Source organism: Phlebotomus papatasi, chromosome 2 (genome assembly GCF_024763615.1).
Source record: "Phlebotomus papatasi isolate M1 chromosome 2, Ppap_2.1, whole genome shotgun sequence".
NCBI lineage: Eukaryota > Metazoa > Arthropoda > Insecta > Diptera > Psychodidae > Phlebotomus > Phlebotomus papatasi.
Window position 1 is genome coordinate 32737842 of NC_077223.1, and position 24893 is coordinate 32762734.

At 33.9% G+C, this 24893-nt stretch overlaps 1 protein-coding gene across 3 annotated transcripts in view; it reads left to right on the plus strand.

Annotated features, from left to right (window-relative positions):
- Positions 1-24893, plus strand: part of LOC129803503 (serine/threonine-protein kinase BRSK2) — a 54334-nt gene that overhangs the window by 20154 nt on the left and 9287 nt on the right. Inside the window, exons 4-11 of one of the 3 annotated variants that reach the window (XM_055850105.1) lie at positions 5583-6290; positions 10034-10258; positions 10383-10708; positions 21885-22058; positions 22121-22287; positions 22373-22594; positions 22652-22780; positions 22847-22989. In XM_055850105.1, the coding sequence (XP_055706080.1) occupies positions 5583-6290; positions 10034-10258; positions 10383-10708; positions 21885-22058; positions 22121-22287; positions 22373-22594; positions 22652-22780; positions 22847-22989 (2094 nt within the window). The remainder of the gene's footprint in view (positions 1-5582; positions 6291-10033; positions 10259-10382; positions 10709-21884; positions 22059-22120; positions 22288-22372; positions 22595-22651; positions 22781-22846; positions 22990-24893) is intronic. The other 2 variants (XM_055850106.1, XM_055850107.1) reach the window with 2 other exon arrangements.

The following is a 24893-nucleotide window of genomic DNA, read 5'->3' on the forward strand; positions in this document are numbered from 1 at the left end:
GCACTGTTTCGCCACCTGTTTTAAAGTGAATATTAAGAAACAGCAGCTTTCGATAAACTTCAAAAATACACGGAACAGTACTTTTTCATATTTAACACCGATATTATACAATTATTATAGAGTATTTTAAATGATTTTCCGCATTTTTTATCCGAAAGTTAATAAAAAATCATGCCTATCTCGACTATAATCCTCGAGGTGCGCCACTTGTAAAACGCTTGGAAAAATGAGTGTCGAAAAGTGTTTAAACAGCCGAAAAAAGTAAGCACTACTTCACCACATCCGAATTTCTTTAATTTTTTTGTAGAACATTATTAAAAATTATATTACAACACAGCTTAGTTAATAACTCATTGGCTTTCAGTGAGAAAATATCAAATACCGTACAGAAAAAAACGTAAAATAATGCAAAACAATTTCTCTTAGCGTTGACAGATTTCTTAAGAACACGCCATACTTTTTTTGGTGATTGTTCATCTTGTCGAGAATTTCTTTTAATTACTTAGAAATAATCTAATCGGTAAAGAACCTGATATGATTTTCTTATTCATAAGACTAAAATACCAGATTTAATACTCATTTCGTAGTTCCATGAAGTTCAAATTCTCTTAAAATGTGATTTTAATTTAGGTGGCGAAAAAGGGCTTACTGGTGAAAAAGTACTGACTCTACCCTACTGATCTAAAGTTAAAAAAAAACCTATTGTACATACATAAAAAAATATTTTGTAAAATTGTTCGTAAATGTTTGTGAATGCCTACTGGGGACTTACGAAATACTCGTAAATCATATAATCCACAAACAAGTTCGTTAAAGTTTGTACTTTTTCACGAACATTGGCCTCAATTCTGAGACCAAGATCAAGATCAAAATTTCAAGCTGTCAAATATTTCCAAGATCAAGATTTCATATTCTGACGCAAAGAATTTATGGAATTTAAAATGTCTTAGCTAAGAACCAAGATTTCAAGATTTTCCAAACTTAATGAAATGTCACTTCTGACAAATATCTTCATTTCTTTGCCGAATTTGTTGAAATTTCACCATATAAATTAGAAAAATTAATTATAGGTTGTATTAAATTTGACAGGCCGTAATCAGGAATAAAAGAAGTTCAAACAAAACCCCTGAAATGCTTAAGCAAGATGTGATTCTTTTGCAGGTATTCTCAGAGTGTTGTACTTCGAAACGTACATCTAGAAATATGTATCATTACGATTAAATTACAAGATCAAACATAGCATTTTTCATAGTAATTCTCTTTTTGTACCATCTCTTATAGAAATATTCCTCATCAATAGTAATTTTCATATCAAATTCTTCAAATCGTTAGTATCTTGAAAATTCCAAGCACCTCCGAGAGGTTCTTGGAATTATTTCAAGAAAACAAGAAATTTGACGTCTTGAAATCTTGAAATATTGGTTCTAGAATTGCAAATCTTGATATCCACACGGTTTGTGTCTTGGATTTCAAGACTTCAAGACATTTGACAGATTTGACATCTTTGTCTTGATTTTTTGATTTCAGAATACCAAAATCTTGAAATTTTCTTGATCTTGATCTTGATCTTGGTCTCAGAATTGAGGCCATTGTTCGTATAATGATCACTTGACGAGCATTTTTTGTACTTTTACAAACATTTGTTCATAAATTTTCGTAAACACACAAAAATGTTCGTACAATTTTGTCATTTGTTCGTATATTTTTGTTTGCCTGCCGAACACTTACGAACAAGTGACAAAATTTTACGAATATTTTTTGTGTGTTTACGAACATTTACGAACAAATGTTTGTAAAAGTACAAAAATGCTCGTCAAGTGATCAGATAATGTTACGAACAATGTTTGTGAAAAAAGTACAAACTTATACGAACTTGTTTGTATACGATTTACGGGCACTTGGTAAGTTCCCAATAGAAATTCACAAACAATTTTACAATTACAAATTACGAATTACAATTACAAGTTATAAACAATTTTATAATTTTTTTCTGTGCAGACTAAGGGAAGAGTACCCCGGATCGGAATGTTAAGAGACATGCTCCATATTTAGTTGAAAATATAATCCACAAAACATTATTTGGTATTTTTATGTATGCTAATTGATGCATTAGTGATCCCTTTAACTATATCTGTGCTTTTGAATTTTTAATTTTTACAATAAATTAATAAAAAATATGTGTAATTGCAAACTTGCACTCTGCACCTCGGATCGTCAGGAATTTAATCAGGTGTCTCAGGGAAAATTGGTTTTATAAATTAAATATGAGTTAATGCACTGTATTCTAGTGACAGTTAAATAGTAAAAAGTAGCTAATCATTTTTTTTTTTAAATCAGTTAATTTGGAGAAACAATGTGGTATTAACCTGACGATCCGAGGAACACTGCCGATCGCTGGTGCTCTTCCCTTATCTATTTCTGTACAGAAAAAAATATTTCGTAAATGTTTGTGTATTCCTATTGGGGACTTACGAATCGCTAGTAAATTTATATAACCCATAAAAAAGTTCGTAAAAGTTTGTAATTTTTCACAAACATTGTTCGCAATATGCTCACTTGACAAGCATGTTTTGTTCTTTTACAAACATTTGTTCGTACATTTTTGTTTGTCTGACAAAACCTTATTAGCAAATGACAAAATCTTACGAATATTTTCGAATAATTATTTATAAAAGAACGAAAAATTATCGTCAAGTGGTCGTGTTACGAACAATATTAGTTAAAAAAGTATAAACATTTACAGTAGGAATTCACAAACATTTACGAACAATTTTACGATTTTTTTTTCTGTGCAAGGAAACTGCTTGTAATTTTGACACTTTGAGAGCAATGTTGGACACTACAAATAGATTGAACAAAATTATAGATTTTTTTTCCAATATTTGTTGAATAGGGTATTCTTTTTAGAAGATATCAACACTAAATACATTTAATATTAAATGTGATTTTAATTAAAATTGTTTTGTTGAAACTTCAGTGTGAGCGATTGTTTATGAGAAATACGACAGAACTTTGTGTTTATTTTCAATCTTGTTTAGCTCTGTTCAATTACTAATAATTTTTCTTCTATACTAATTTTAAAATTATATTAATAAATATTCAGTGGAGGGAGACTTGTGAGATTTATCTCACAAATCCTGGGAGTAAGATTTGTCTTGTGATTTGTTTTTCGTGTGAATAATGTAAAATTTTGTCAGAGATTCACCATTCACCAGTAGTGAGGTGATAGGGGAAGTCTTTCAGGCTTCGCATATACTCTGGCTTCGAACACTACAGATTTTTTTCCATATTCCTTAATTAAATTTGACTTGAATGTGTGACTTCAGACTATCTATTAAAATATATTGCTATAGATGGGTCAAAATCTTTAAAGAAATACGGGATAGGTTGTACGAAGCTTAAAAATCTTCGCCTATTTTTTTCTGGAACACGTGCTTTTTCTTGAAATTTTGTAAATTTTTATTTTTTGTGATAGCTGTGTTGTATTAAATGCCTAAAGAAACAAAAGTGCAAAAAGTCTTAAAAGGTCCCGAAAAGGCAAGGGAATGCATTAATTCGCGCGTTATTAGAGTGCCAAAGTTCGCTCTCCTAAATGGATTATAAGGAAAGTTTCCGGACTCTTTAGGACATCCTAATACAATTCCTTCTCATAAACCAGTAAGAGGATTTCTTAAGTCAGGTTCTAGAATTGGACAATACTAGGTATCCAAATGAGGTGGGTTATCAGTCTAAAATTACAAGCAAGGTGTTCAAATTTACGGTTAAATGTCTATGTTTTTATTCATTTTTTAAGGCATTAGGATTTAATTAAAAAAAGAAAAGTCGATAAACTGCTTATCAAGGTTCCAAACAACACTTCTGAAATGGAAGTAACAAAAAAATTAAATCTATATCGAGAATATTGCACTTCGAACTTAGCACAATGCATTGGTACTAGTGCACACCTTGTCCGAAATTACAACCACTTCCCTCAAACAAAATAAATTAAACGTCTAACCTAAAACATTGGAAAAATTAACAAAGGCGGACTCGATCTCATTTTGCCTACAATACCTGGACGATTGAAACTTATTAAAGCCCATTTAAACCCCTTTATACTCTTAAACCTTTAATTTTTTTTCTCAAAATAGGGTGACGTGTGTTATTTCTGGACAAGGTGCTTTTCGGGACATAATATGGGTATTTTGGGACACATCAAACATCCTACAAATATTTGTTTTCTTATTATTTTTAAGTTCTATAAGACATATTAAGCTCTTTACGTGTCAGATAAACATAACAGTTCTGAAATTTTATTTATTTTAAAGCGTGAAATACGCGTGAATTGTGAGTGTCACATTTCACTTTTCACAAAACTTTCAGTGTGGTCAATTTTGCAGATGTCAACACAAACAGTGCTTAGTTTTTTTTCGATTTAAGTCACTTTAAAAGTGAAATTTAAACAAAATTTTTATGAGAGAGTGAAGTTGAGAACTTCTCCTTAAAGGTAAATCAGGTTCGGTGAAATTTATTTGCATTATTTTGCCTGTCCCGAAATTAATTCATCAATGCGAATGAACGTTTACTTCTTAACCGATTTGTTCAGGTTCGGATTTGCATGAAAGGCATTGGATTCTGTTGTGTAATGAATTGGTAAATTATCCTGTTGATTTATTTTACTCGAATACTGTTTGTTTATTTATCCAATCATATTACTCTTTGTTCATCTATCGATACGTTTGTGCGTTATCTCACTTGAGGTTAAATGATTAGAGACAGAAAACTTCTCCCTCAACACTGCTCTTCCTCTCTAAACCAATGCCTTTATGGGATTGCTCGAAAATACGGAATTTTTTCTTTTAAATCTTTGAATATTTTTTACAAATGAAAAACGATTTTTCAAGGCAAAAAATGAAAATGTCTCTAGAGAGCATATTTCTGAACTGAATGGGATCATGTTTAGACTCGTTGGAAAGGTCTTGGAATCCCTGGCAAGTCTGAATTGGTTCCATTAAGCTACGAACCGATAAACATTAAAATAATTTAATAATTTTAATAATTTTACTTGGTTAGTATTTATTTTAAGAATTTTGAGAACTTTTTGTTCAGTTTTATTTATGTATTTTCAAGGATATTCAGCTTGTGTTTAAAGAAAAAGAAAATATTTTGGATGAGCTAAATACGAAAAATTGAATTTATGAATGCGTACTTTTTAATAAAATTTATGCAATGATAATATAAGTTTACAGAAATACTCTATTACGCTATTACTCTATTACAGAAATGCTCTATTACGGTTTACATATTATATTAATAAGGTTTTTTTTTAAACTATGAATATTATGTTTTATCCTTAAACCATTTTATTGGGTTGAGCTAAAAAAGGAACCATCTACCTAGACATATTTTACACCATATATTTGCACCTTATGTCAGTTAAAAAGAAATAATTTAGAGAGAAAACTTTCATTGATGCATATACATTGCACATAGTAAGAACATGAATTACGTCTTTAGTTGATTATTCTATATATATTGCACACATATTATGTTTCAAAGATATAATAAACTGATTTTGCTACTCCCACTATCTGTTGATATAGGTATCTTGTGCTGGAACACGTGTCAGGTGGAGAACTCTTTGATTATCTGGTGAAGAAGGGTCGATTAACGCCCAAAGAAGCTCGAAAATTCTTTCGCCAGATTATCTCAGCTCTGGATTTCTGTCACTCCCACTCAATCTGCCATCGTGATCTAAAGCCTGAGAATTTGCTGCTGGATGAGAAGAACAATATCAAAATTGCAGACTTTGGGATGGCCTCCCTCCAGCCAGCCGGTTCAATGCTAGAAACATCCTGCGGATCTCCTCATTATGCCTGTCCAGAAGTTATCCGTGGCGAGAAGTACGATGGACGGCGGGCTGACGTATGGTCATGTGGTGTGATCCTCTATGCATTGCTAGTGGGTGCTCTACCTTTTGACGACGATAACCTACGGCAATTGCTGGAAAAAGTGAAGCGTGGTGTCTTTCACATTCCACACTTTGTGCCACCCGACTGCCAGAGCCTTCTACGTGGCATGATCGAGGTTAATCCCGACAAGAGGCTCACATTGCAGGAAATCAATCGCCATCCATGGGTGACGGCGGGTGGAAAGGGTGAACTAGAACTGGAACTGCCAATGATGGAGGTGGTACAGACACACGTGATCCCATCTGCATCTGCCGTTGATCCAGACGTCTTAAATGCAATCTGCTCATTGGGATGTTTTAAGGAAAAGGAAAAACTCATCCAAGAACTTCTCAGTCCAAAGTAAGTCACTAACTTTTCACTTTTTTCACTTAAATGGCACATTTACACTTAGGGATGGTAAAATTTCAGAAATTTCACAACTGTCGCCACCTACTTTAGGCGGAAATTCATGAAATTTCTTGAAATTTACCAACTCTATTTACACTGCACAATCACATTTAACACACACTAAGCTAGACGATTGATATTCGAATTGGTACCGGAGCAGGATTTTTAGTTGCTTTTGTAAGTTCTACAACAGATAGGAAAAAATGTTGCACTTTTACCACTTGGTGGCAAATTATACAAAAGCTATTAAAGAACTTGCGCACGGAAACTTTGACATCGCACCGTTTTTGATAATAATTTCCTTCATTCTCTTTCCGGATTTGAATTCGACGTGGCAAATTCTTATCTTGAATAGTTATACTATATAAATAAATGCAGTTGGCAATGGTTTAATGAAAAGAAAATAAATTCAGTGACCGTGAAAGGGTTAGTGGCTCAAAAATACTTTAAAAAAATGGCATGATTTATCTAAGTTTCTTCAACATTGTAAAACTTTATTATCTTCAAGCGTTTAGGCATAAAACTACATCATTCAAACTATATTTTTTGAAATCTTCATTTACAAATTTAAAAAAAAAATAGCTGCTGGGACCTGATCTCTGGAGAACATTTAAGAAAAACTCACTTTTCGGTGGACAAAATTATTCAGAAATTCATCAAAAATAAAAAAAAACTTAATATTTCCCGTTAGTAAATGAGTTAAATCGGTTAAATCAGTCCTTGAACAAAGGATGTTATATTTTTTTTAGAACAACCTACTTTACAAGACGAAACGTGATGTAAAATACGTCGAAAATGATAATTACTGCTCAAACTCCACGGAGAGCACCATCCCCCGGAGACCACTTTTGTCAACTATCTTCGCGTTTCACACGATTTCTGAGAAATCTGCTGAGTCCGGCTATCGCCAGCTCTAGAGGCCAAACCGTTAGAGATAGCGACTTGGGATCTTCAGGGGACCCCACACCCTATAAGTCGACCCAAGGATCGTTAATATACCCCTCATTTCCCCCTACCCCTCCCCTTCCCCTCCAAAACCATGTTTTTTGGACGGGAAACGGGTTCTCAAGGTCAAAACTTAAAGAAACTCTACAGAACGCATTTATCAAGCGAATGGGGTCATATTGGGCTCGTTGGAAAGGTCTTGGCATTTCCTTTAAAGGTTCCTGAACAGGTTTCAATCGGTTCTGAACCGGTAATGAACCGGTTCATAGCCAATAACTAATTTTTATCCGTAAAATCAATTCTATTTACTTTTAAAACAATTTTGTAGGATCTTTTGAATGATTTATGAATCGGTTCAAATCGGTTGAGAACCGGAAAATGGTAAATGATGCGAAAGTACTTTTGCGGTACAGCATCTAAGTCACGAGTTCGAGCATTTCGCAAAGCCTGGGCCGCTTTGCCATCCCTTTTTGTATAATAAGTGTTGCCCTGGGCCCCCAGATAATTAATTATCTAAAATGTTGCACGTTTATATGCCTAAGAGAGCTTGAAATAAATATATTTTTCAAAAAATCTTAGAGGAAACATGTTTTTTTTTTCGTCTTTTTGACCTGCGTAACCTATTAAGGCGTGAGCTAGATAGCGTCTCCCTATCCCCCTTATTTGATTTTTTTCACTATATTTTTATATTAATTTTTAACGAGATAATTCTAAAATATAAACATTCTATCTCCAGAATTTTTAGTACATTTTCTAAATGGGTTAACAACGTAGAAGTTCACAGACTCGCTTGAAAAACCAATTTGAATAAAAATCGAAATTACATTCACACAGAAGGTAACTCCATAAGGAAAAGATTTTGCATTCAAGATAATCTTCCCATTATTTTTTTTTGTATTTCCCAAATTTAATAATAAGAAATCTTATTAGAATAGGGCCGTGGATTATAAAGCAGCTGTAACTGGGAGTTGCCAATATCTGAACAATTTTTGTTCGTTTTTCACCTACATAATCCTTCGATTTTTAACTTTCTACAATTTCTGCCTTCCCTGTGGTGCACTTCTTCGGAAATTCCTCGAATTTCAGACGATTTCGAGGAAATTATGTCACTATTTGTCCGTCTGATCTGTCTGTCCGTTGCATCGACAGCTCTAGAGACCAATCGGATAGAGATAATAATTTCAAACCTTTGCAGCCCACCATATATCAACCCAAGAACCTTTATTTGTCCTTCACCGCCCTCCCCTTCCCCACCAAATAGGTACATGTTTTTTTTATCGTTTGAAAACATATTGTGTGATATTTTCATTTTTGGATATGCTTTAAGAAGTTATCTAGGCAGACAATTTCGTCCATATACGAAAATTCCTCTTAATCATTTCTAGTAGCGGTTTTTCAAGGTTAAATGTCTAAAAGGCTCTAAATTGCGTATTTCTCAACTGAATGGTATCATTTTTGAGCTTATTGGAAAGGTCTTGAAATTCCTGGCAAGTCTGAATCGGTCCAAATCGGTTATGAACCGGTAATGTACCGGTTCAAAATTTATAACAAATTTTTATCATAAAATCAATTGTATTACTCTTAAGCTATTTTGGGCCATCTTTTAAATGACTAATAAATCTGTTCAAATCGGTTGTGAACCGGTAAACTTAAAAACAAGTTGTGCTGTGTAAAAAAATGCGAAATCATAAAATTCTTGAACTGTATGCTTTTTTTCAATTTTTTTTGGGAATTTTAATAACAAGGATTAATTATGGTACTTTTATGTATACTTTTATGGTATACTACTTTTATGGTATAGATTTCGATCATGAATTCGAGCATTTCGCAAAGTATAGGATGCTTTGTCACCCCTTTTCATATAGGTAGATACAATTTCTCTTATTTCTATGAAATATATATTCTTGGATATCATCTACGAAAGCTTTAACTGTTAATTGTTACTAATAAAACTTTTCTTCGTAGTTTTTACTGTATTATATATTTTCATATATTTTATCAGTAAATTTTCAGTCTAGTGGAAAATTTGATTAAAATTTCAGTGAGTTTTATTGTTTTGCTTTGTCAAGTACATCCTGAAAGTTTGTTAATTTTATGCACTTGTACAGAAACTGTTGAAGGTAAATTACCATTACTAATTCGCGAAAAACTTTGCATTTGATTAAAAATTAATGATTTTCAATATGAAATAATTGCGCAGTGTGAAATAATATTAATTGAGTTTAAAAAAAAACGCGCAATTCAATTAGCCATCAAACGTTATACATTGCTATTGATTCAAAATTTTATTGAAATTTCATTAGGATTTCTGTCTAGGTACATTATATAATTAAAATTAATTATTTTGTTTAAAATTTGAAATTCAAAGTGACATTCCACGTGTATAATTTGTAAAATTATTATTACAAACATTCTTGTGTACAATATACTCGTGCTAAACATTTATCGAATATCCTGTAGTGGTTGTTATTATTGTACATACCAATGGTTTTTCGTGTTTTTACTCAATGTCATGCATTTGGGGTTGGGGGTGGATCTTCCGGTACAATGAACATTTTTCCGTAATTCCCAGTACATCCAAAATGTGTAATTTCAGTTGAAATAATTCTATGACGCAAAATCGTCACTCATTCAATTATCACACTCTCCTCTTTTGCACATCTTTAATTGCACCCTTCCGCCCAGGGGATGTTATCCGCATTCGCATCCTGACACACTTTATCATTTCCATCTATTTAAATTTATTTCAGCCACAATACGGAAAAGGTTATTTACTTCTTATTACTGGAGCGGAAAAGACGGAGACCCGCACTGGAAGATGACGATGAACTGGGACGCACCCGCAGTGATACAACTGAAACACCCGATCCACCAAGAAAGAGACTGGATACATGTCGCATTAACGGACAAAATGTGGCGGCGTTCGGGCAGATCAGTGAGGGCTCACCCCTCACACCGCGTCGACAGGCATTCAAGTGAGTTTCTGACATCATTGGCCATTTGCCAGATGCACAATTCCAGTCCAAATATTTCCTCTCATCCTGCCTCGAAGGCACCATTTACATTATCTGCCACCACTTTCTTGGCTCTTTTCCACAGCTTCCGCTCTTACAGCAACGGCCGGAGTCACAATCGCCGATCGCCATCTTCGGCGCCATCAACACGCTCCTCCTCATACCACAGTCCCACTAGGACTCCAGCTGCCCTCAGTTCCGCCAGTCAGACGTCAGGTTCACGTCCAGCATCACCAGCTCTTCAAGCCAGACACTCAACACATGGAAGTTCTGTTATTCCCACAAATCGTAATTCACTGCAACCACCAACAGCTGCCATCATCTCAGCCGATCAGTCTCCTGCTCACCATCGTGCTAACTCTGGACCCACGATCAATATCAGCCTCTTCCCGGATGCAGACGCCAATAGCCGTAAGTTTCTTAATATTCTTTAAGGATGATTAGAGCACCGGTGTCCCATAAAGAAAATAATTTTTCCTGACTTATCTAAAGTTATTTTTTTCTTACGTTTGTACGTAATTTCAAAGTAGAAAATTGAAAGAATCGAGGATATTTTTTATAAGTCTCCAGATATTTGCTGTATAGTAAATATCTGAGCTCAAATATGGCGAATTTTTAAATTCTCAAATTCATAATTGATTTTATTTATTTTTTATATACTTCCATTTGTTTAAGCAAAACCCTTTTGGCAATAAAAACTACAATACTCATACGTAATATTTTTCATTAACACTTGGAAGGACCCTAGTGGCAGCCGCTGCCAATTTAGTTTTCAATTTAATTTTTTATAGTGAAGAATACATCATTTCGTCTGGAGGCCTGATAGAATGCGTGCAGAATTTATTTGGCTATTTTTTCGTTATAAAATTTTTAACCAAAATTAAATATTAATGTAAATATATTGCAAAAACAAAAAACTGCACTCGGAAGGACCAAGTGGCAGTTGCTGCCATATGCATTTTATATGGGAGTTTGACGTTCTGCAGATGTAATTTTCTTGATTGTTAGTGTATAAAAGCCTTAAAAGAAGAAATTGATAGTGTTTCTCAATCATTTGCAAAAGCAAATGATTGAGAAGAATAATGGGGGAAAGTGACACGCCTTTGAATGCATCAGTTTTTGAATGATTCAATTTTTCTCTTATTTCCCAAAGCTAAAAATCCATTTTGTTAAGCGAAGTTAATAGAAAATAGTTAATAGTATTAACTATTGTTCATAAAGTAGAATTTTTGCTTTGAAAAATAAGAGAAAAATTGAAACATTCAAAGGCTGCCGTATTCAAAGGCAGACCACTTTCCCTTACTCCATGATTCTGATAAAGATGAAAACAACGAATGGTTAAAAATCTTTAAATACAGTACCCAAGGAGATGAAATTTCTGATTCAGACACCAGAAAAGAACTGACTAAAGCTCCGAATGTTTAAATATAAGTATAAATATCAAAATATTATGTAAAATTCGATAAATGGCAGCGGCTGCCACTTGGTCCCTCCGTGACACTTTTAGTAAGGGTTCTACGAAGTGTTAATAATATCTTGTCTGTAATTGAGAAATAGTCTGTTGCTAATGGATTAGTTTTTCAATCGCATACTGATTCAATGGTATTTTCGTATAAGAACGAAATATCCACTTAAGCAATCTCTAAAACATATCCAAAAATGAAACAAATCGTACGACGAGTTTTCGAACAATCCCAAAAAACATGGGTTCTACGAAGTGTTAAAGCGAGAAATGTTATTCATTGGTATTGTCAGAAAAATTACTTTAATTTTTAGGCTATTTTTGTCCCTATCGTTTATAGAAGCATAAAATACACCGAATCAGACTCTGTTGGAATTTCCACGGTTAGATGTAAGCAGTGGCCCATCAAACCTAATAAAAAGTGAAGCTATTTTTCACTTTTGCAGCTATTACACCGCGACTAAAACAAATTTGCTCGTAGTTCTTGTATCATTTTGGTGAACATTATGAAATATGTATTTTTAGATAGCTTCTAATGTACGATTTCGAAATATATCACACTGATAAGTGAATTCTCTTTAGGAAAAAACTTGTCAATAGTCTTCAGTGCCTCTATGCAAAAACGTATGGAAAAATGAAATGTCGAGAGACCCCTGGATGTAAGACTTAACATTGATATTATTTACCAGTTTAATTTTTATTGTTGATTTGCAGTCCGTAGAAAGTGTCTCGTTGTTAAAGGGTTAAATGTACTTCGTGTAGTAATCTTGGGATTGCGGTTAAGGGGGTAAGCAGGTTTGACATAGGAAAAAAATGTTTGTCCATTTTTTTTTTTGAACTATAAAATTTCGTAAATTCAGATTTTTATCTGTCTGATAGAGTAGGCCTTGGCAGATAATTTTACCGGTAAATTAAAAAAAAATCAAAATTGAACCGTTTAGAAATGGTATGACCACATCCTCATTTTTCCGTTGTCACGTTTTTTTTTCTAGCAGATTCATTTTAAAGCCATTAGTACTTTCTTTTAAGGATATGAATGTGGCTCATGCTTAACAGAAGGATTTGTTTTTAAATACTTTTTTCGATTTTTGGCATAACTTTTTCAAAAAAAAATTGATCATTTTCAGCCACTTTTTAACATGTTTTATACTATAAAATCTGTCAAAATCAATATTTCTAAAAACCCTCATGTTAAGCACGAGCCAACTATGTCTGGAAGAAGTGTGCAAAGTTTCAGAAAAATATGTTCAGGCGTTTTCGAAATATCTTGACAACCGATTTTAAAAACGGTGTTTTGAGAAAAAACGCATTTAAAGTTTTACAACAATATGCGCACGCGGGCAGAGTGCATAACTAAAACTGCTCCACCTCCGAGATTTTTACTCCGATTGACTTTACTTATTATTCTTATTTAATAAGCAAATAAAAAATCGATTTTTTAAAGCCTTCAAACCCGCTTACACTCTTAAGACCAATGGCCTCTACACACTAGAGAAATTTATGTCCATATTGAAGAGTTTTTCCTACACAAGCGTAGGGACAGTAAAGCTCCAGGTTGGGATGTTTTTGCTAAGGATGGATCAAATTACCATGTTGTATTATGATAAATGTGCATTCAAAATTCTAAATTTGATCCATCCTTTGCAAAAGGATCAAATTTGATTTTTTAATTTTTACTTTCCAGTTAAAAAGATCCTTGATGCAATTTTTGAGAATAATCGCAAATAGGCATTGGACCAATGATTGTCTAAGCTTCTTAACCCATTCCTTACCATGGTATTATATATCATACGCAAATTGAGTGATTTTAGATGATTTATTCCTGGGCAATTGCTATCCGAATTGCTGTCGGGAATGGATTTTTAGTATCTTTAGTTCTTCAATTACTTGGAAAAAATAGTCCGACAGAGATGAAAATACATTTTATTGTTCTTTTCTCGCTTCGCGGAAGCACATGTAAAATTTTTGCTCAAAATGGTGAACGAATTTCTTGATTTCTTTCTTGATTTGAATTCCAGATGCCAATTTGTTTTCTTGGATAATTACTCTATCTAAATCAATAGAGATTGTAATGAATTAATGCACAAAATTTAAATTCAGCGACCGTTAAGACGCATGTTTGAGAGAGGCTCCCCGCGGCTCCATAATAGATATTTTTTTTCTTTTCAAAAAATTCATATAGTATTAATCTATAGGAAACTAATCCCAAAATATGAACATTCTATCTCAAGTATTTCTGGTACATTGACTGAATGGGTTAATGTGCTCTTCCACGCAACATTCAGCTTCTTTTTTGGTGTGATGTCAAGATTGTCCATTAAACCACTTAGGTCACTCTCTGCAGGAGAAGGAGGTCTCGGAGAAGCCTCCAGAGACTATGTTGCCTCTAGGGCTTTATTTGGGCGTAAAGTTTCACAAGCCATGGTTTGGCTCATGATCATCAGGGACTGCTATGAAGAACCGCTTTAGCAGCTAACCCTGGTAGGTTTTATTCGAGTCATGCCTAGGATATTCAGTGATCCGCCACCTACTGACCCCCTCCCTTCCACGGTAGTGTGAGCAATGTCCCGGGTTGTACCACTCTGCATTGTAATGAGCGCTTTAAAGCCCTCTCATTTCTTTGATAATTAAAAACAGGAGTGGAATGATAACTTTTCAACCCCATTCGAATCGATAGTGTCGATAAATCTATATCTGTTAGATTAAGTGAATGTGAACTTTTTACGCATTGTTGGGCCATTAATTGTGAGATTCTTAAGAAAATGTGACTATTGATTAGATAACTATATTAGTTATAGGAAATGCAGCTATCGTTTAAATTCTTCAAAATCGACAGTCGATAGTATCGAAAATAAGTTATCATGTCACCCAGATGAATGAAACCATGATAAGTTAAAAGGTCTTGTATTGCCTATTTATTGATTTTCAACTTATCTCTATTCATGAATTCTGTAGCTTTTCACAGAAGAGTTTAGGAAATGAATATTTCTTTAAGATAATTAGGATTTAAGTGTACTCACTATATTTCGTGATAATCAATAAACTACACAGGACATACATTATAGTTTATAGGCATTTGCCAGAAATAAGTCATGGAAAATAGTTGCGCTTACAACTGTACAATTTTTTTATATCAAGAAGTATTGGAAGCAGAACTGTTGATCGGTACAACTCAAAGTCTCAAAAATATAAAGGGCCAAATAGAAACAGGCTGATCCTCGAGAATAAAGTTGTAGTTTTGTAGAAGTAAAGTTTGGTAGTAAATATTTAGCTAAAGGAAACTTATACGAGGACCTCTAATCGATGATCTAAAGCTCTAAGTGTATGATAGTTTAGGATAAATCCTTACTGCTAAATTTTACAGGCGAAATATTCTCGAGGATCCGCCTGATTCTATTTAGACCATGTGCTTCTATGAACATTCGAAGGACAGGCTGTATATTAGGTGAGATTCTTAACAATCTCACCTACTATAATCCTAACAAAATTTCATGTCGTCCGATCGACCTCAAACTTGGCCAAAATGTGTTTCAGCACTTCCTGATCACGAATATATATGTGGCTATTTTACGTTCCCGGCCGGCCGGCCGGCCGCTCTTTGAAGCTTAATAGCTCCTAAACTAAAAAAGATATCGACATGCGGTTTTCGGCAAAGGTTATATATCGTATGAAAATTGCAACTTGGTGCATTGACCCCCCCACCCCCCACCCCTACTTCCTACGTTTTGAATATCCCCCCCCCCTTTTTTTGTTTTCTCAATAGCTCAGCCCCTATGGCATCGATCGGGTTCAAATTTTAGTATGTTATAGCTGGGCCTTAAGGCTTTCCATCAATACCAAACTTAAGATCCCCCGACCCCCCTGACCCGAGCTATAAGGGTCCAAAAAAAAATTCTTAAAATGACCATAACTCCGGTTCTAATTGCTAGAATTTAAAAAGTGAGAGTATTTTGGAAAGCTCTCGTGAAATGCCACTTCCCTTCTAACATCGCAAGTTCATAAAACTACCTCTAGGGGCGCTATTTTTAAAAAGAAGATTTTTTAATTTTCTAAATTAAATAACTCAAAAATTCCTTTGTGCATTGGTCTGAAATTTTAGTATGTTGTAGCCCTTGATTATACCTATCAAACAAAAAAATACTTAAGTCGATCCATAACCCCTGACCCGAGCTATAAGGGCTTAAAGTTCGAATATTGACCGGCCTCTATCTCCGGTTTTAATTAACATATCGACCTAAATTTTGGGGTTTTGGTTTCGTCTAGATGAGCACTTTCAGAAGGAAGTTCAAAAAGTCACCACAGGTGGCGCTGCGATAGCGCCAAAGTTCATCAAAATTCAAACTCAATTTTCTCAAAAATTCCTTTATGCAAGTTAATGAAATTTTAGAATGTTATAGTCCAGTCTAGGACGTTTCCAAAATGGTGCGTAAGTGCGCTGTGGTTTCAATAGAACCGGAGATATGAGGGGTCAAAATTCACGAAATTCAAAAAATCATATCTCCAGTTCTATATGACCGATTTTGATGGGTGAGGGCTTAAATGAGAGATCTCACCAAATGCTACAACTTTCTAGGACATTTGAACTTCGTGGGACCAACACCAGGGGCGCCACAGTCAAAAACCAATTTCAATATCACATAACCTCAATTATCTCGACTGTCGCTGAGCCGATTTTGATGATTACTTCGACATAATTATAGAAGACATTTGTGTCTACATTTCGTCCACTTAAAATAGGGTTTTAAATGGAAAGTCTCACAAAATGCAACAATTCTTTCATATAGTTGAAATTCACCAAATGAACACTTGGGGCGATCTGGTCGAAAAAACGAGTTCAGAAACAAAAAACCGCGGTTATCTCGGCTTCTGAGTAATCGATGAGATCATGTTCTAAGGCAAAATTATAGAGAACTTTCTGGTCTACATTTCACCCACATATTACTTTTGTGCCAGTCCATCCAAATCCTTGATATTTTGGTTTTAATACAAAATTTGTATAATTTCACGAATTTTATTCAAGATAACTGAATGGCGCCCCCAACTTCAGCTCTAAATCGAATTTGTATACACTCCGAGTTAGCTCACATTAAGAATCTCACCTACATAAGCCGGTTAGGATTATCTGTCCCTTTGTATCCAAATTTTGCAATGTGATGAATGCTAAAGGTGATGTTTTGATACACAAAATTCACTCTATACCAGTAGAGTCGATGTTACACACAAACATGCTAAATTGTATTGTAAACAGTTCGAGGCTACCAATGATAACCTGCAAGTTCAAATCATAAAGCATATGACCTTTTGCGAAATTTCTAATTCAATGATTCAATTTTAGAATAGAAAATTTGAATTGAATTTTGGTTGTTATTCCAGCATGGAAAATAATTTAATTTGATTTCACAGAATCTGTCCTCGACGATGGATTTGACGGGCCTCTGGATATAAAATTCTCCAAAAGCTAAAACAGATTGAACATTCTTTTTCTTAGAAATGGAGAAAACACCTCCACGTCCATATGAATGTTATTTTCTTTTTCAAGTCCTTTACATAATAAATATTGTTATCATGTATCCATCAAGGTTAGATACAATGCGAAATGTTGATTTTAGGTTCCTAACGATGCTATTTTTATGTTTAAGTATTATAAAAGTTGAATTTTATTGTATAAAATATGGGTTTTATTGCTTTAAGCCATGGCTCACATTTCTTTAATTAAATTGAGACATTTAAAGACAATTTTACATGACGTGTATTAACTTTTTTTTTTCAAGGATGACGGAAAGAGTGTCATATATCACAGAGAAAAATATATAATTCTTTTCTCAAGTTTTTAAAAACTTAAATATTTATATTTCTACATGAATAGCTGGCTGTAAAGACAAATACTTAGACAATTCTTAACTACCTCTGGCAGTAACTTTAACTCAAACTCAAACTCCAGAATTACTATTTGTTTGGCAAAAGGCGGAGAACTTACAAACTTTACTTTCTGTTAAAAGTTTATTTCCTAGACTAGGTAGTTAAAGTATTTATTGGAAATAGCATTAAGCGAACAATCGTGTTTTTTTCATGGTCGGCTTATCATTTATAAAATTGTTTATCATTTTGATATCAATTTACTTTTTCGACCCTAACTCAAACCAATTTTTCTACATTTTCAGTGAGCTTTTTGTTCCTCATGGCAAATGAGTTGTTACGGTCAGACGAAGTTGTTACTAATTTATATGAACTTTGCAAAATGATTATTTAGTAAGGTAAAGTACCCTCACTCGATCGGGATCTTAGACTCTACCGGTGGGTCAATTTTTGAATGTTTGATGGTCAATTTCGTCAATTTCTATGAACTTTTCACTGGGTCGTATTATTCATGGAATAATTGACCTATTAAATAAATAATAAATAATAAATCTACCGGTCGAGACGAGGAACCGGTCGAGTGAGGGCACTTTATCTTATTTCATGAACTTAAGATAAAGTTAAAATTTTAATTTCACTGGCGTTTTATGAAATATGCTGAATTTATGCCAGAATTATGAAGGAATTGAACAATAATCTGGATGTTTAATTAATAGATTAAAGTCCATAATACCCAGATGTATGCAGAATATATATATTTCGTGAGTTTGCCTCTCGAAAATGAAACTTTCTGGAGAGTCATTTTAATGCCACTTCAAAGGGCTACATATTGTGCTTCTTAAAAGCACATATTAATTAAATTGTAAAAGTGATTGTAAAGCAAAGCTTTTTGAAATGCTCGAATTCATGACATGAAATATAAACTAAAAGTAATTTCACATTATTTAGGTTAAATTAATAAAGCTAAATAATTTCATGGTCACGAGTTCGATCTTTTCAGAAAGATTTTTTCTTCATCTGCCAAATATATGTATATAGGTGTATACCAGTTTGCAATTATCCAAATTTGCTGAAAGCAAAACTAATTTTGCCAAGGATCAGTTCTCCATTTCGCATTACCGATGCATGAAGGCCACAATTGGGCCCCTTATGCTTCCCCACTTCTATTCTTTCTGATCCGTCGATATGGGTAGCCGCTCCATAGGGGGAACTGGGGCAGTAGTAAACTGGGGTAGTTGTAAACACTGTGATTTTTTTCATTAATTTTAAGACTCCAGAGGATAAAACCCATAAGCGTTCATAGATACCATGGGGATGTATGTCCACAGATGAATTGGTCAATAAAATCCTAATACTTTAAAAATAAAAATCATTTTTCCCGAAAATGTTGATATTTCGATTATTTTGGTCATTTGGATTTCCACCTGGAAATTAAAAACTGTGTAAAATAATCGAAATGTAGCAATACCAATTCTTTCCTACATCTTTTAGGATTATATTTATGCATTTACTAGAGAAATTGAGATTCACATTATTTCAAAAGAATTAATAATTGGTCAGAAAACAGCATTTGGGGTAGATGTAAACAGGCAATTTCAATTTCACAAAATGAGTAGGTAAAAGAGCGGGAAATTGACCTTCATGCGAAATATCTATAATTCATAGATTACGAAAAAAATTGGTGGTACTGTGTTCAATAAAAGTCATATGATGTCAAAATATGGGGAAACTGCATTGAAAAATGTCTTTGATATGCATGCTTTTAGTTTTTTTTGCTATTTTAATTATTCCTTGTAAAAAGTGTCGTGATTTTTTGAAAAATATGCAGTCTTTATATATCTCTTAAGTAATTAAAATAATCGAAAGTGGTGCAAAGTTAATTTCAAGGGTGGAGAAAAGGGTGTTTACATCCTCCCCAGAAAGTGTTTACTTCTACTCCAGGTATTTTGTGAAAAGAGAAAAATGCACGGTGACACAAATTTTATTTTTATGGAAAACTCAATTGTTTTCCAGCATCCGCATTACCTTCGATGTACTGCCTATACCCAAGGGTAAAACATTAGCTAAGAAAGATTTTCCAAAAAATTACGGTGTCCTTGGAAAATCACCTCAAATTCGCATCTATCGAAAATGGTTACATGTGCCCCAGTCTCCCCTATAGGGTAAAGGCTCATAATTTTGGACAGTCTGCTTATAAGTATCGATGTTCCAAGTTTGAAGTGCGATATTTTCAATACTAATTGACTTTTTTGTTACTCTCTTTTCAGAAGGGTTGTTTAGAAACTTGGCAAGGGTTTATTGTCTTAGGTTTTACTAAAATTAGTCTTAATACGTTTAAAAATGAATTGATATGTAGAGGTGAATTTGACTCGAATTTTGGACAACTTGGTTGTATATTTGGACAGCTATACGCCTCAAAAACATGCCCATTGTTTTCCATTTTCAAAAACCTATCTTACCAGGTCCTCTTCCTGTTTATGTAAGGGGACCGTAAAATGTCACAAGAAGCCCAGAAATTTGCTATATCATTAATTAAAGTGAGTTGACCTCGGTAATCCAAATACTCGCGAATTCGCTCATTCCCTGGCCTTTCCGGGAGACTTTTAAGGCTTTTTTCACTACATCTCGTTCGTAGAGATGATGCTCCTTTGTTTTTCGAGGCATTTATACAACCTAGTCATCACAGAAGCTAAAACTTTACAAAATTTCGAGAGAAAAACACCTGTCCAAAATAAGGACTATCACCTCACTGATGAATCTCTTAGAAAATTTCCCATTTTTCACACGAAAAAAGTAATTCACAAGGAAAATCTTACTTCAGGTCAAATGTACAAAACACCGTTAATGTAAATCAACACAATATTCAATGAATATTTAATAATATCACTGAAAAACAGCGAGGAAAAATTGTTAGTAGTTTACCACAGCTAAGTAATGCCCAACGCACAATAACTTTTGTTTAGTAAACATGTTTTTGACATTTCAATGAGAGTGAAAGAGATCTAGATCTAGTCATCTCGCTCGTTTTCATAGGGAATTTTGAAAACATCTTTACAAACAAAATTTATAGTTCTGTCATATTTCTCGTAAGCAATTGCTCACACTGAATTTTCAACAAAGCAATTTTAACACAAATCACATTCAAAATTTAACATATTTAGTGTTAAAATCTTCCAAAAAGAACAAAATATTTAAATAGAATTCATTATTTATCAAATATTGGAATAAAAATCCATAATTTTAATCAATTTATTTTTAGTGTCCAATTTTATCCTCAAAGTGTCCAAAATAAGAAACTGGACAAAATTATGAGCCTTTCCCTAACAGCTTTCTGTAAGCGCCCAGTGCTGCTACGATATCACAACTGCCCATTTCGCTATGTGTTTGGATCAGGCACAGTGAATATTTAATGTCAATTGAAGTACCACTTTCATGCCGATTTTTTTGCTTTTTTGCTTATGTGCACCATTGGGACCATTGGCATTACTAGCCATTTATTAACTGGACGAATACAAAGCTGATATGGCATGAGAAATACTTTTCTACTGATGCTTATGCCCTAGACACACTGACTTAAGCCGAGAGACGACTTAGTGGAAAATGATAGAAATGCGGTTTAACCATTATTTCGGATATAATTACGCTAAGTCGTCTCTCGGCTAATCCTCAAGTCTGTCGAGGCCCTTAGCTTTATTTATAACTTAATAAGACTTTGGAACTGGTTTAGACTTATCATGGATTCCAAGACCTTTCCATCAAACCCAAACTCATCTCAATCGGCTCAGAAATACGCAGTTTAAAGTCCTGTTAGCTTTTAACCTTGAACTTAAAACTGTTATAACTAATGGCTGAAGGGCATTTTCGTATATGAACTATGGACATAATATCTACTTAAGTAACCGATATAACATGGTTTTGCAAGCAAAGCGAAAGGTGGAGTAAAAAGAATGTCATGTTAATGATCTTAGAGGTGACTTATAAGCGCTTAAGGCTGAACCATTTTGGCTTAACTTCTCTCATTTCTTATCAGTCAAAATGTTTCCAAAAATTTTGGTTCTAGATTAAATTCTTAAGGACAGATGATCTATTAAATATTGAAGAACCTATATAAATGGTTGCTATTTAAGATTTTCAGACTGTCGAGAAGTTGGCAAAACTTCTAGTCTGAAGACCGTTTTAAGGAAAGAGGCCCTAAAAACCCCTTGATGCTGTATATAATAAAATTTGAGCTTTAGAAATATGACACGGATTTTTTTTCTTGTATTTCAGTGCAACTTTCTGTCATGACACCACCAGGATCACCTCATTTAGGCGGAGGTCCTCCGCCAATAATGACCGGATCAACGTGTGCTTCAACGGCTGGCCAATTGTGGAAGAATCGTTTAACAAATATCAAAAACAGTTTTCTAGGCAGTCCTCGTTTCCACCGGCGGAAACTTCAAGGTAAATCATCACATATTACGTAATAATAGTAAAAAAAAATCTAATGAATCTGACTGATTTAGTATCCTCAGATGAAGTTCACTTAACGCCAGATTCATCTCCTGAACTTACAAAACGTTCGTGGTTTGGGAATTTGATGACTACGGAAAAAGATGAAACGTTTACGGTGCTTGTGAAGGGTAAGCCTCTTGCAACAGTCAAGGCTCATCTTATTCACGCATTCCTCTCTGTGAGTATCATCCCTTTAACATCTCTGAATATTTTACAAATAAACTTTACAGGAGATTAATTGAGCAATGTGATATCTCTTGAAGATGGCTGAGTTGTCGCACAGTGTCATATCGCCAATGTCCTTCCGTGTGGAGTACAAGCGCAATGGCACAGGTCCAGCCATGTTTCAGCGTCATGTGCGCTTCCAAGTGGATATAAGTGCAATATGCAAGCAAGGAGATGTTGCAGATATGCTCTTTGCAATCACTTTCACCCTACTTTCAGGCAATATTCGTCGCTTTCGTCGAATATGTGAACATATTCAGGTATTTTGTTCTGACTTTCCCGACAATCACCACATGAATCATCAGTTGAAATCTCAGTCCCAGGTTTGCTCAAAACGGTTCCCGATGCCAAGTAGTCCACCGGGACCATCAACAGTGTCCCAAGCGGTATCGGAAAGTTCCTCCTGCGGATCAGACTCAAGCGAAAGGTTGTGCTACAAGAGACAGGTGAGTCCGCAGCTAACTAACCAACCTCAATTGAGGGCAATTGTGCCACATGGTAAGGTGATTAAGTTCTTACAGATTGAAAATGAACTGGAAAATGAGACTATCTTTGACATGAAAACGTCCACGGGACGAAGATCATCTGCCAGTACGAATAACAATAATACAACTACACCAGGAGATCCTGGAAGTCCGAAAACAGTTAGATCAAAGTAAGTAATACTGCTAATATTTCAAGATAAATCTAATTTGTGAAGATATTACATTGCAAATAAGGAAAATTCTTGATTAATTCAACGTCAAACATTTTGATCTCCCCCTCTCATTTATTATTGATTTATGTAAGCTTCATCTCATTTTGCATTTTGTGTACAACAAAGTTTTTTATTTTATATTATTGTTCCGATCCGGATATCATAATAAGTAAATAAGCCAGAGACGTGCAAGAAACGTTGAAACCGAATAAACGTCAAATAAAGCATGTACGTCAATGGTCAAAACGCTACCAAAACAAACTTATTTTGACGTTTATTCGGTTTCAACGATTCTTGCACACCTCTGAAATAAGTAACCTTCTAGGCACTGATTTCGTCTAATGTTTTAAAACAATGTCAGACGTCAAGATCAAACAGCATTGAAATTGTGCTACTCTGATGGAGAATGAAAAGGGGCAATATTTTTCCATGGTCTTTATTTTTAGCACTTCACTATTCTTAATTGCTTCTGCATTATCGACTTCTCTTTGAATTGGTTTCTGTCATGACTGTTTGGTGGTTTTAGAACACGACGAGAATTAGGGAAAACAGTTGAGACAAGAACCAAAGTCGATAATGCAGGAGCACTTCAGAACAGTAAAATGTTAAAAAAAAGCAATGTTCAGGAGAAAGATTTCCCTTTTTTATTTTTTATTGGAAAAGCACAGTAATTTATTTTAATCCTTTTATCCAGGGGGTTGACATTAGCTTTGAAAAATGCTACCAGTTTTAGTATAAATTTTTTCCTGCTTTCGTACACATTTCTCGAGATATCTCCGAAACTACGTAGGTTGCCAATTTGGGGTTTTCGGTTGCCTATTCAGTATTAAGTTGCCTTTTATTTTGTATTTGTATTTCTTTCTAATTCATTCTACAATGAAAGAAAACACCTAATAAACTCCAAAGTTTTTTTCGGCACGCTAGAAACATATGATATAAACATAGGAAACGTCATGCCCCAGCTTTTATCAAAAAGTTCCCAAAAATATATTATATTAAACAATGAGTGTGATTTGAGTAAAAAGTGAAAATAAAAATTTGAATTTAATCGGGAGGGAATCTGTTTTGATTATTTCTTAAAAAAAAAGTATTAAAACTATCATGTGAGTAGATGGGGTGTTTATAGCTTTTACCTGTTTTACTGGTCAAAAATTGTTCTTAAATTCGTATTAATATACATAAAACGATTGAAACGTTTATAAATAGCGAAGAAACTTATCTATAACTCCAATTCGACATAAGGCAAGTAATAAAACCGTCTTATACCTTTTCAATCACATAAAACAGCACTATTTATGATGCAATAATAGTCTAAATCAATTATTATGTAATGAAATTTTGTGATTGATGATAATGGACAATAATAAAATCATTTGGTCAGAAAATAAAAGAAATCCTGTCAAAAATCTTATTTATTCTTAATTGTAAATTTTGCAGTAAAAAATAGAATTTGGCCAGAGAATAAATCAAATATGGTCAGTAATTTTGCCCGCAAACCTTTTAAATTAAGAGAAAGTCAATTTTTATTGTTATTAATGACGCTGGCACACCTTTTCAATTTAGTGAAATTCAATCCATTGAAATTTTACCTCTTGCTCTTTCAAACTGAAATCAGATTTAGCTGTCTCTGTCAAATTAAAATTAAACTTGAAAATGAAATTGAAATTTCAATTTTTATTTGACAGAAAGGGACAAACATATCTTATTTCAGATTAAAAGAGTAATAGGTAAAATTTCAATCGATTGAATTTCACTCAATTGAAAAGGTGTGCCAGCGCCATAAGTATTGATTGAAATCTTACTTTTGTTACTCTTCCAAAATTTCAATTTTAATTGCATTTTAAATTTCAATTCTAATTTCA